Source organism: Tupaia chinensis, unplaced genomic scaffold (assembly GCF_000334495.1).
Source record: "Tupaia chinensis unplaced genomic scaffold, TupChi_1.0 Scaffold149501_1, whole genome shotgun sequence".
NCBI classification, from domain to species: domain Eukaryota; kingdom Metazoa; phylum Chordata; class Mammalia; order Scandentia; family Tupaiidae; genus Tupaia; species Tupaia belangeri.
Window position 1 is genome coordinate 444089 of NW_006209345.1, and position 13171 is coordinate 457259.

General features: G+C 50.7%; 1 protein-coding gene across 1 annotated transcript in view; it reads right to left on the reverse strand.

Moving 5' to 3' along the window:
* Nucleotides 1-13171, reverse strand: part of ANO1 (anoctamin 1) — a gene marked incomplete in the record, with an annotated part of 236584 nt that overhangs the window by 74644 nt on the left and 148769 nt on the right. The window contains 3 exon segments of the mRNA XM_014585285.2: nt 1469-1603; nt 2446-2510; nt 9082-9123. Of these exon segments, the coding sequence (XP_014440771.1) occupies nt 1469-1603; nt 2446-2510; nt 9082-9123 (242 nt within the window).

Consider the following 13171-nt stretch of genomic DNA (forward strand, 5'->3'; position numbering starts at 1 on the left):
GGGGAGACTCCTCCCCTTTCACCTGCCATTTCCCTCTAGCTTTGAGCTCTTCCACCCAAAAGCTAGCCTTGAAATTCCCAAGTCTGGGCTACTTTGATCTTTGCTACGCTCAACCCCATATTAGCAAACAAAGGGACAAGCTTTCTCCTGCCTAGGATTAAAATAACACAGGAGGGGAGATAAGCTAGATTCCTTTAAAGCTTTGATTCCGGGTGGGTGGAATATTTTAGGTATTATTCATGTATTAAAACATCATTCAAACAAAAATTACCGGATATGGTCTCTCTGGGCTGGTAAGAGCCAGTTTCTTCACTAGCTAAGACTCATTGGCTCATTCCTGACAGGAACTATTGATGAACTTTCCAAGAAATAGCTCTGCTTTAGATACTGAGCAGAGCTGTCAGAAAAATAATCAAACCGATATGGTCAACCTTTCTTAGGCCACAGGCTCCTGCCAGACAAGGCGAGCTCAGATTCATCCTTGGGGCCTCGGTTCCCTGGTACAGTGACCTGTGCATGGAAGGCGCTGTGTTGCCCTACATACCAGTGGAGTGTCCTTGGGGCCTGCAGTCCCAAATGCTCAACACAATTATCTTTGGGTGAGAACCAGCAGACCCAGGGAACCCGTCCGTGGCACAGCCATGAAACGCATTGCTCTGTGAGGCTGACCCACAGGGAAGATTCAGGGCCTGCACCGGAAGTCCTCCCTGAGTACACTGGGCTCACGCATGCCATGATCTGGGCTAGCTGAGGCCAACGGCCGGTCACGGCATGAAGACCTTGTTGAGATGCTGTCTCTCTCTTACTCATGGAAGGAATAAATAAAACAAATAAACAAGAAAATGAGCAGATGCAGGAAATGACTAGGAAAAGGTTGGGGAGCGCTCTGCATGTGGAGGACGATGTCTTCCAAACCCTGACCTCTCGACCGCCACTGGCCGCCACTTTGGAGGATGCTATCTCTGAGTGAGGATGGGTCGCCTCTGGGTCTGGACTTCCTCTGCGTACTCCCCATGTCTGACATGAGCCCTGAAAGCAGAAGGCAAATCCGACCTACGCGCAGCAGTCTGAGGAGTTCTGTGCTGTTCCGCAGGTGTCCCGAAGCCAAGGGACAGGCAACTCATGCCCTCAAAGCCCTGTAGGCGGTGCTGCCTGTGCCTGAGGCCTGCACTGAGGCCTCAGAGAGGTCATTCACCTCACTTCCTAACCCCGCACTGAAGCAGTGACTTTTCTCAAACATTAAAAGGAAAAAGCAAACAAACCAAAAAACCCTCAAAAGGAGAAAAATGACTAAGTAGGGTATTTATTTTATGAGAGGCCAGAGCCCTAAATCCTGTGGCTACCTCACAGGATACTGGAGGGCCCCAAGTGGAGTGTTAGATGTCTGAGTAGCTGACATCACCCAGTGTGTCTGGGCCAGTGGCTCCTACTTAGGCAGTGGGCGTGTCTGTGGGGGACAGCCACCTACCTGGGGATATTTTCATCCACGGTCGCACATCCGTAAAGGAAGACGATGATCCCGACGATGGAAGCAGGGATGAGCATCTGGGTGTACACGCCCAGCCAGGCAAAGTACAGGCCAATCTTCTCTCCAAAATACTTCCTGCACCGCAAGGGCAAGCCAGAGACGCACTCACTCTCACTCAGGACCACAGGAAAAACATGTCACTTCCCCTCCCCGGTGAGCAACAACTCAAACAGGCCACCAATTCTTTTGTCCAAGAGGTAGATGCGGGGTGAGAGGGTGGTGTGTGGTATCTTAGGCCACTCCACTGAGCTTAGGGATATTCACTGCTTTTCCTATGCCGGCCCTCTCCTCTTTCATGCCCAGGGAAGGTAGGCATATTTGTGACAGCCCATACCGGTAGGTGTGGATGTATTTTCCTTGGGGCTGGGGCTCCATTCCAAGTCCTGCTCAGTGTGAGAACTGGAATGAACCTTGGCACGGAGGTGCCAAGAAAACCAATCACTCCTCATACTAAACATCGTTGGCACCTTGATGGGCTTAAATGAATTTTCATGGGCCAAACTTGTCTACCCATCCCCAGAGGACACTGCCTAAGAAGGCTTGTCCTTCCTTCCTGCTCTGTGGAAACAGGTCCTCTTGGGAGAAACCAGGTTCTACGAATTCTGAGGCAGCTCTTTTCTTCAATACCATAATGCAGAAATACCCAATAACTGCACAGGTGGGCCAGGCCAGGCAGCAAAGGGACAGAAGAGAGCCCAGCCTCCAGTGAGAGCTGGAATGAACTACTGGCCCAGGCTGCAGTCTGCGGAGAGAACTTGGGTCTTCCCGCACAAGCTCAAGTTTAAACAGGCTCCCAGGTGAGAATGTTCAGAGTGGTTGAAATGCACAGGGATGTTTATTCGACTGGCATTGAACTTGGGAGGCTCTTTGCACAGCCTTGGCTTGAGAAGGCAGGCCGGCCTCAGAGCCTCGCTTACCTGACCAGATCAATGGGCTGGTACTTGTAGAAGACCCCGTAACTTGCCCACTCTTCATACAGGAGCTAGGAGAAAGGAATGGTGAGAAGCTCGTGAAGATGAAACTGGCCAAGGTTGCTCCCCTGGGATTCAGGCCATGGCTACAGCATTCATTCATTCATTCAACAAACACTTATTGCTGCTGTGCTGACAAGAGTGGGCCTCCTTTGTAGATGAAGGTAGGGAGGACACGATGTTTCTGGCCTCGTTATGGAATCCTAACTCTTCATGATTTGATCGAAATGGATTTAAATGGCTTGACACCATCAAGCTTTTCCACTTAGGTTTTTCATTCATCCTGGTTAAGCACCAAACTATATTAAGGATGGAAACCCACTAGAGGTATGAGCAGAGAAATACCAATGGAAAAAATGTAAAAAAATCTCACGGGATGCAAAGATAGTTGGAGGTTTATCTCCTGAGATGGGCTGCCTGATTAACCATGCTTAGCGAAAGAAATGAAACCGACACACACCCTATTATTCCCCAGGCTTTGGGCAGGGACAGTAATGAGTTTGGTAGATTGAAAGCCTTGTATGAACACGCACAGTGTCCTGAGGAAGAGGCTGTGTGAGGACTGCCGGTTAAAAAAATCCCCTGTGTGGGTAATGCCTTACTAACCTTAACTCAAAGCTCTCGTGCCCTGCCAGCTGGAGGGGGACTCTCAGGAAGGGGATGAGACAAAGGGGACAGTAGCAACCCGAAGCCAGAGGGGAGGTGGGTTGCCCACCGCCTCAGCTCAGATCCTGTTCCCTGGGAAAAATTGCGGCCCAAATTGAGAAGTCATCACTGAAGGAAGAAGGACCTCCACCCATCCCCCCAACCTCCAACATCTCTCCCAGTCCCTGGAAGGGGGACATGGAGTGTGAGACATTTTGGTAGCTGACATCCCCCGGTGTGTCTGAGCACTTCTTGAGTAACATCTGGGGCTGGTGAACTGTAGAGGCCCCAACAATCAGGGAGGAAAAACACCCCAGGCACACCCAGTGCTGCTCCTTTCTAAACCTGCAAATGAAGGGTTGTTCCTGAAATCCACAAAGGGGCCATGTATGCTGAAGAGTGGGTGAAGCTGATCTCTCCCAACAGTTGAGGACAGCCGCTCTCTGGGCTGTGACTTGCCTAAGGCCGCACTGTCAGCTGGAGAGGAGCTGGGTCAGAGAGAGATCCCTGTGCCTTAGGACCACTCCAGGAGGCTGGGGAGGACTGGCTTTGGCCCTGGAACCCAATGATGGTGTAATTGCTAATGGTGAAAAGCACAGAAGGGAGGGAGACCTGGGGACCTTGATGGACACCCCTCCTGCAGGTCGAGGTGTCAGGTTGGCCATCATAGGAGAGAAGGACAAAATGCTGGCGGTCTGCATAGCCCCATAGCCAGGCGGCCACTGCCTTGGGAGGGGACTCACTTAGGAGTCGCTGAGCTCCCTGCCTCTGTGCAGCAGAAGAGATCCTCAGCTTCCCCAGCTGCCTCTTCTCTGCTGGCATCAGATGAGCGATGGGGAGGATGTAGGGGTAAGGACATTGTGAGCTCATCACAGGCCCCTGACCTCTTCCGTACATGGCAGCTTACCGGGTGTCTTCTGAACATTGACATTTGAAACATTGGAGGGTCTTCTATGTTCAGATTCAGATGAAAAAAAAAAATCACCCCACTCCCTGTTCTGCATGGAATGTTTGTGTCCTCCCCCTAAAATGTGTATGTTGAAGCCCTAATGCCAGTGTGGCTATATTTGGAACTCGGTCCTTTTAAAACATTTTATTTATTTATTGTTATTAATTTGTTATAGGGCACATGTGTTCACTAGACAGAGACAGAGAGAGAGAGAGAGAGAGAGGAAGTGAGAGAGCAAGCCACCAGATCTGGGACTCAAACCATGGTTGGCCATGTGGGAGTTCAGCACTCTAATCATCACACCACTTGCTGGCTTCAGAACTGGAACTTTTAGGGAGATATTCTTTTTTATTTTTTATTTGCCAGAGGGCATGTGCTCACCAGAGAGACAGACAGAGAGACAGAGAGACAGGGAAAGTGAGAAAGCACCCACAATGGGGGATGATCATGCCACAATCCCTTCTCCTCCCTCTCTCCCTTTTATTTTTTTTTAGATTATTTTTAGATATTTGTCATAGGGTACATGCACTCACCAGAGAGAGACAGAGAAAGTGAGAAATCACTCCCTGAGGGGCATGGCCTCCATTCTCCTCTTGGGATTGTGGGCACATCTGACATGTCTTTAAAACCACAGCATTGGGGACTGGAACCCTGGAGTTGGCCATGTGGGATCCAGCACCTTCGCGACCATGCCGCGTGGGCTCAAGGGCGGTAGTTGCAGTTAAATGAGCTGATGAGTGTAGGGCTCTGATCCAGAAGGGTCAGTGTTCTTGTAAGAGGAAGAGACACCATCATCATCATAGATCCCTGCTATGGGCCCTTTCCCCAGGGGAAGGGCATAGCTGGAGGCAGCTGTCTGTAAACCAGAGGCCTCACCAAGAACCCAGTGAGCTGGCACCTTGATCTCAGACCTACAGCCTCCAGATGGCAAGAAAATAAATGTGTGCTGTTTAAGCCGTCGGGCCTGCCGAGTCTGTGGTGATCATTACGGCAGCCTTAGCTGCCCCAGACACTCCCACCAAAGAAAATCCAGAGCCCATGGCTCTCTGTGCACAAAGATTTCTACAAGTAAGTCTGGGAAAATTCAAGTTCTAGAAGAGGCTCACTGGGAGGGCCCAGCTTCTTTCTGCAGCCCAAGGAGTGGGGGCCGTGGAGGTTATACTCTAGAGAGTTTCTCCGTTCCCCTGGGGCTCCTTCTGCAGCTCTGAGAACAATACTTAGGCGAATACAACCGCCATGTTCCACCAAAAGTCAATGCGCAGGCCTCTAAAAGGCGGGGAAGAAATAACTTAGAAATCAGAATGTATTTTTCGTAAGTTATAAGTCAACTTTGCTGTCAAAACCCTGGGTTTTCTGGCTCCGGTCTTTCATACAGGGGTTTCCTTTAGATTTTACATCCTCCAGTAAGTGGCACAAACAGGATGCAGTCACAGGACTCCAGGTGCTGAAAGAGTACCAGTGAGGCCTCTGCTGGTGGGGAACCCCTGTAGCTTCCGAATGAGGGGCTGGGATTCTTGGGCTCCCCCACTGATCAGGAGGAGAGGGGCCAGGAATTAGAGCCACGTCTGCTGACTCTCCCCTCATCCTTTATACTGAAGGATGGTGTCCTTCTTCCCAGGTCACTGAGTGAACCAGATGGGCTCGTGTGCACCTGAGAGTGATTCGCTAACGGCAGAATGCCCGTTACCTGTCAGCACAGTGGATGCGCAGAGAATGAGGGAAAGCCCAAGCCCAAGGTCTTCCTGTGTAAAGCGGGAGGTCTGAGCCAGCACACCTTGATGAAGCTCAACTGTATTTCTGGAAAAGCAAAGTGGCCACCACCCACCTTGGCAGCTCCTCCCCTTACCTGGGACCAAGTCACTGATTTATATCAAAGACAGGCTGAGAGATGCAACAGAAAGGGGAGCAAGGTGAAAAGGGATGTGGGGGGAAGAGGAGATAAAGAGAGACAGAGAGATAGAGACAGAAAGGATAAAAGCCTACACCTGGAGAGGGGAGGCTCAAAGGGGAAGAAAAGCCATTGAAATGACTTTTATGAAAGCATGACATCATGCTTGTCCCTGTGCCCCTGTGTCCTGGTCCACAGAAGGCTCACCGTCCTCCACTGACAGACATGGTGAATGGAGACACCTCCCCCAGCTTTCTACATAAACCACCAATCTTCAGTGGCCTTTTCTTCCCGCCAAGAGGATACCAATCATTTTGTGCTGTTGGGTCAAAAGCCATGCCTGAGGGAACCAGCAGTTAGCGTAATGGTTATGTCGTTGGACTCCCATGTAGTCGACCACGGTTTGCGTCCCGGACCCGGTGGCTTAAAACTTACGTCGGGTGCGTGTGCATGCGTGCCCAAGATCCCGAGAGAAGAATGGAGGAGAAGGGATTGCGGCGTGACCATACCCCCTGGGGGGTGATTTCTCGCTTTCTGTCTCTATGTCTCTCTCTGTCTGGCGAGCGGACGCGCCCTATAGCAAAAATCTCTCAAAAAAAAAAAAAAAAAAAAAAAAAAAAGAGCCATGCCTGAGAGCTCGCTATTCAGGTCAAGAAAGAACCGAGGCTGCACCTTAGCCTCTGTGGGTACTGGTGGCTGCCGAAGTGTCACGGCGGGCTGGAGAGCAGGACCAGCCAGAGGCCCATGGCTCCAGTCATGGTGACCTGGGACTTCTAGCACTCAGACCGTGGAGGGGTCCAGGCTTCACCCCTGGTGCCTCACCTCCTGTCTGGGCCACAGGGCTAGGGCAGCCTGTGTGACGCTGATGTGGTCCTTCGTTAGTGTGCATGCTTGCCCTGTGCTGTCCCCCGCAATGGAGGCATCAGGACCAGATTTGTCCAGGCCTTTCATGCTCAGCACCTCCAATGGGGCCTGGGGCAGATTACAATTGTTTAGTACGCAATTGTTCAATGAATGAATGCATGAGTGACAGATCAGGCCCTCTGGCTCCAGTCCAGCACAGGGATGGAGCAGACCTCAACTCACACCTGGAGAAGCTCTCCTCTCTCTGGGGATCTCGCTGTCCCCTACTCCACAGGGCTCAAATGTGCCTATTCTTCCAGAGCCCTGGCAGCAAGAAGCAGCAACTGCCCACCAGAGAACCTCTGAGTGTGCCCAGTGTAGTCTTTGGTAAGTGCCTCATTTAACCAGAGTTCAGTTCCGTGTAGACATGAAGTCACCTGCATTCCTGGAGGAAGGAGCATGCCCCTAGGGCCCCAACGATGTCATTTCCGATGTCACCATGAGGTCCATAGTGCACAGCCTCGCCAAGCCCTGCCTCCTGCTTAATGGTCCCTAGAGGTCCCTCACTCTAGCCCCCTGGCTGCCACAGGAGAATGGTCCTGAAATGTCCTTGGCTTTGCTCTCCTTTCTGTCCTGTGAGGCACAGAACAGAAGGTCATGCCCTTAGGGCTCCTGCCACTGACAGCAGTGATACTGGAGAAGCCACAGATTTGGTCACTAGCCAGGAAAAATATTCAGAACTGGGCCACTTAATATGGAGTCGTCAAGGGAGGGGTCATTCTCCAAGATGCTGAGTGAAAACTGAGATACCTAATTGACCCTCCCAGCCTTCCTCTTTCCCGTCCTTCCATGTTCCGCTATCCATCTAGGAGTGTGGAGGACAGAAATCAATCCAAAGGGGTTGCTATTCACAGAGGAGGCATTTTTAGAAAAAGAAATGGCTTCAGCCCTATGGCAGCAGGCTGCAGAGGGGCACAGAAGGCTGGAGGGGGCTGGTCTGTGGAGGGAACGGTGCTTCTTCAACGGGGTCAGAGTGGGGAGTCATACAAGTCATAGGGTCCTAGAAGAATGCCAGATGTTACACTAAAAATAACCAAATATGTAATTTTTTTTTTTTTTGTTCTAAATCAGATAGCATCTTCAGCTGGATTCCTGGGAGGGCAAGCTGTATCAAGTACCAAAGATTTAGAAACATGGATAGGGGGCTGGAGGGAGCTGAAATGAAGAACATTCCAAACACAGACGTTCCCAGCCCCTGGGATTAGGGACAAGGCCACCATTGTGAGGTTCTCAGGGAAGCATTTCTACCCACCACCTGCAGAATGATCAGTGATCGTGGGGCCCGAGAAGACAAGCAGGGTCCAGGGAGGTCTGTGGTCCCTGGAGAGGAAAGTCGGGGTTTGTCTGGGGGATGAAGACAGGCTAACATGGAGACTGGGGAGGAAGGCTGGTACTGGACAGGGCAGGAAAGAGCCTTCTTGAGTATGAAAGAAAGGAAGAGTGGATGGTACGAGGAGATGTGCCTGGGTCTGGCATGCCAGAGACGCACAACTTTCTGGGAGACTGGGTGGAAGGAACAAAAATCCTATCACTTGGAGTGAGGGGCTGGAGAGTGGGGACCAAGTCTTTGAGAGTAGAGGAAATTAGGAATAAGCCCTGAAGAATAGAAGGATCACTTAGTGTTTCCCAAAGTGTGTTCCTTAGCTCAATAGCATCTCCATTAAAAAGGGTTCCAGGTTGGATAAGTTTGATAAACATTGGGTTGAACACTATCAAACAGGTTTCCCCAGTGTGCTGCTGGGGTCACGACTCTCTACACAGCTGGTCACAGTGATTCCCATGCCTATTTGGCATCCCGCCAGCTGCCAGCAAAGACTGCTGGGGGAATGTATAGGCAGAGGTCAGATCATCCTTGAGAGACAGGGATTTAAATCTTGGCCACGCTCTGTTGAGAAAGACAAAATGGAAGGGGCAAGCTCAGAGAAGGACATCCCCTCCTTTCACGTGGTGAAGGATCACCTGCCAAGGCTATTTCTAAGAATCAGAAAAAGGGAAACGGACCAATCACATGGAGTTCAATGACTTTTTTCCTGAAAACATGGGCGAGAAAACACTGTTCGCACTAATGCCACTGTTCAGCCCCTGCAGCAAGCACCCTAAAAGGGACCCTGCAGGCAAATATGTCCCTTCTGGCTAGGGCCAGACCCTCCCTGTCTTTGGGTGCTGGCAAAGCTGCCCTGCACATAGGTCCACTTACTTTTCTGTCATTGAACTCAACATTTTCACCTTCGTAGTCTCCCTGTTAAAAAGAGAAAAGGAAAATCCTTATTATCCAATGCAGCTTTTAAGAAGCTCAAATTCCTAATATTTCAAAACATAAAACCCTGGCAGTGCTCATAGACAAGATTAAGATACTCCTCAGATACCACTTCACACAGAGCACTGAGGTTGACCAGATGTTCCTGATACAAAGTGGTATATCATTCCTTAATGGTTGTTGGCCAGCTTTCTAGTACTAGGACGGCCCAAGCTGCCTCCCCCATGATACATGGAGAACTCCAGGAGGGGCTCCTGGTCAGTTCCCTGGACTTGACAACACAAAAGAAAGGGGCTCTGGGGAACAGGAAGAATTGCATTAATAGGATGAACATGTGTCCCACTCTGCTGGGACAGTTCCAGTGTCTTATTCCTGTTGCTCTATCCAGGGTGTGTCCCCCTTATCACTTTCAAGTGTCCCAAGAGGGACAATAAGTGATATAATCCCTATACATCTAGACCAATGAGCCCAACACTCAGTTACGGATGGAAATATTGGGTCTCAGAGAAGCAAACTGACTTTCTCAAGGACACACAAATACAAGTACAGCTGTTTGGTCAGACCTGGAATTTGGACCCAGGCCTTTCTATTCAAAGGAATAAAAGAAGGCCCTTAGAGCTGAAAGTGAGCCTGAAACATCAATGATGGATAGAAGTAAATCCGGAGGAGGAGCAAGAAAGAAGTCTAGAGAGTGGTTGGTCCAGCTGGTCAACTGGCCTTGAGAACTGCTGGGCAGATAAAGCTCTGGGTCTCTGGGGGACTGCCCAGTGCCCTCTCCCTCCACCAGCAATGTCCATGACCCCTGCCACACCCTGCCGGATGAGGAGACCTGACAACGTATCTAAGCAAGTTACCCAATGCCAGCAGTCTTTGAATGAAGGTGCTCCGAGAGCAGTTTAACTAATCTCCTGAGTCTTCAGGGGATCCTCACCCACCCAAGCCTGACTCCATTTAGTGTTTTGGAGTTTCTCTGCATGAGAAATAGGATAGGACAGCCACACAATGCTAGTAGCACCTCATTTACACAGAGGTCTGTTCACTGGTGACTGCAAGGTGGGTAGAGGCCAACCAGGAAGGAAGCCAGAAAGCCACTAAGCAGCCAACACAAATGTCAAAGTCCTCTCTGTATAGTTGATACACTTGCATTACAGGAACATTCTCAGGGTCTTGCTCAGACCATGGGACTCTTATTCTGCATAATCCTATCAAGGTGTTATCTGGTTGTCAATATTTGTCAGTCCTCTGCATGACAGAAACTGCTTTTGAAGAGTGAGTGAGTGAATGAATGAACACAGTAAGCACAGAACTGGAAAGGGAGTGGGATGCTATGGGCCATGCACTGAAAGCAGCACGCGATTATGTCGGATACGATTATGGTCAGGAGGAGGGATGCAGAAAAACATAAGGCACGGCCCGGCCTGCTGGTGCAGTTAGTAGCATACAAGTTATGGTGCTGGAAGTCACACTGCTGACTGTGCTTCGAGATCCTACTCAGCCTGAAAGACTTGCTGGGTGCACATGCCCAAGATCCCAGTGAGCTGGAGGGCTGGGGAAGGGGCTCATGGCGTGAAGAGACTCTGTAGGGAGTGCTTCTCTCTCACTCATGTGCATGTGCTATCATGAATAAAAGAAACTAACGTTTTAAAAAGCAAAGCAGGAGCTGGATAGCATGCAGTGGAGAAAGCTAGCTAATGCCTACCCAGAGGCAGCATCAGCTTCCCATCACCCAGCAGTTCTCTGTTTGAGAGATGAGATGCACACGGCTCAGTTCAGAATGAGTTACCTTCCCAGATGTTTAAACATCAGCTTTGGTACTTAATGGGGTGGGCAGCCTTTGGTTGTATGGGAAATTTATAGACATCAAATTCCACATTTGCTCAAGATGCCTGAAGCCCACAATCCAGAGGTTCTAGGCTGCACTCCTTGGCTATGTACCTGCCTGAGAGCCTCGAGCCTCAGTTTCCCCCTCTTTAAGGTGCCGGTTTGGTGGTGCAGCAGTAATGAGGTGCTGAAGCAATGCCAGGTTCACGTGGAAGACCACGGGTTTCCCCAGCTGTCCTGTACCTCTGGTCCTGCTGCCTGTGAGGGCTGGGGTGGGGGGAAGTGTGGTGACATAAGACCCTGTTGAGGATACTTGTCTTTCTCTCTCTTACTCATGAAAGAAAGAAAGAAATGTTTTAAAGAAGAGTTAAGAAGTAAGGTGGGAGCAGACCCCACCTGGCGGACTCCCTACTGCTGCAGGAAGAACAGTGACTGCGAGGGAGGAGTCTGGGAAAACCTCAGAGATGTTCACAGGGGACAGGCTATCCAACAATAGGCTTAGTAGGTTCAAGAATCTTGTACCCCTCAGTTTAAACCATTGATAGAACTGACTTCCAAGACAAACACGGTAGCTAAGACCAAGAAGAGGGGTGCACTTGGCCTCTGGGGGTGGACTCTGTGGTGTACAGCTGGTGGATGAAATAGCAAAGTGTCCACCAGGGATGGCTTTTGGCCCTAGCTCCCCCACAGGAGCTATGTGACATCGAACAAGTTACTATACCTCTCTGAGTCTCCATGCCTGCGCCCAATTAAATGACATAAAGTTCCTACTGAGCATGGTGCTTTGTACATAATAGGTACTCAGGAAAGTTTATTTATTCCCTCTTTTTTTTTTTTTTTTTGAGAGGTTTTCTGCTATAGGGCGCATGTGCTCGTTAGAAAGACAGAGAGAGACAGAGAGATAGAAAGTGAGAGATCACCCCTCAGGAGGGATGGCCACACCGCAATCCCTTCTCCTCCATTCTCCTCTTGGGATCTTGGGCATGCACTCACACCCGCCCAGCATGAGTTTAAGCCACCGGGTCCGGGACTCAAACTGCGGTTGATTACGTGGGAGTCCAGCAACATAGCCATTACACTAACTGTTGGTCCCCCCTTTCCCTCTTAAGGCTTCAAGGGCTAACTTAAAACAAGCAAGGAGATCCTGACACATTTTGACTTTTGTGCCCCAAGCTCTTGGTGGGGACTAGCAGCTGAAAGGCCAAGCAGGAGCATGGATGTGGCAATGAACAGCCTGTGCTAAGGGTTTCGGGTTGTGCTCGGCAGGGTTGTATTCTGCAGAGTGGGGCTGATCAACGGGCATGAGCCTTTGCGCACAAGAGGAACGCAGGGCAGATGGATGAGGAGGCATCTCCCTAGATAAGCTGCTGGAGATCCTGAAGCCTCTCTGCGTAAGTTCAGTTCAAGGCTTCTCAGGCAGGACCTGGATTAATGGCCAGGACCCATGGGGGTCTGAACCCTGCCCTAAAAACATTCACAGAGCAAGAGAGTACCAGCCAAGGCAACCCGCCCCAACACAACCCAAATCTACACCATGTTTATGAAGCACCTGCTGAGTGCCAAGTGCCAGGCCTTCCGAGAGATGGCATACACAACAAAAGTGGCCAGGCAGTGGTGTCTTTGTAGGATAGGCAGAGTCAAGCCAGGGCCCAGAGGGTGGAGGAAGGAGTCAACTGTGCTGGGGAAGAAGGAAGGACGGCTTGGTGTGGCTGCTTCTGTCTGCCTCGGGAGGGGAAGGCAGGGAAGGGCACCGCAGGCAGAAGGAACAGCACGTGCAAAGGCACAAAGTGGGGAGGCTGGGCTGGTGACAAGGAGGTGGGGAGGTCACAAGGCAGTGGACAGCAGATCAGCAGAGCATCTTCCCTCTGGGGTCATTGGTCTGAAGGAGGCTGACCTGGACTGTCCTCTGGGGGCACCATCCTTCCCTCTTCCCTGTCTGTAATTCTCTCTGGCACTTAGTCCTACCCTGGTGACTAGGCTGGGACAGTTACTGTCCCTGACCCGCAGATGGGGAAACCAAGATGCAGTGAGAACAAGGGGGCGTAGCCAGGACTGGAATGTGGGTTTTCTGTCTAAGACTCATCCTTTCTCTTCCTTGTTTCCTGGTTCCTAGTCTTTGCGGTAACGTGCACTTGGAAAGTTCCAGAGAGCCTCTGTCCAGGGTTCCCACACTGCTCAGGCCCTATGGCCATTCCCAGTGCCCTGCTGA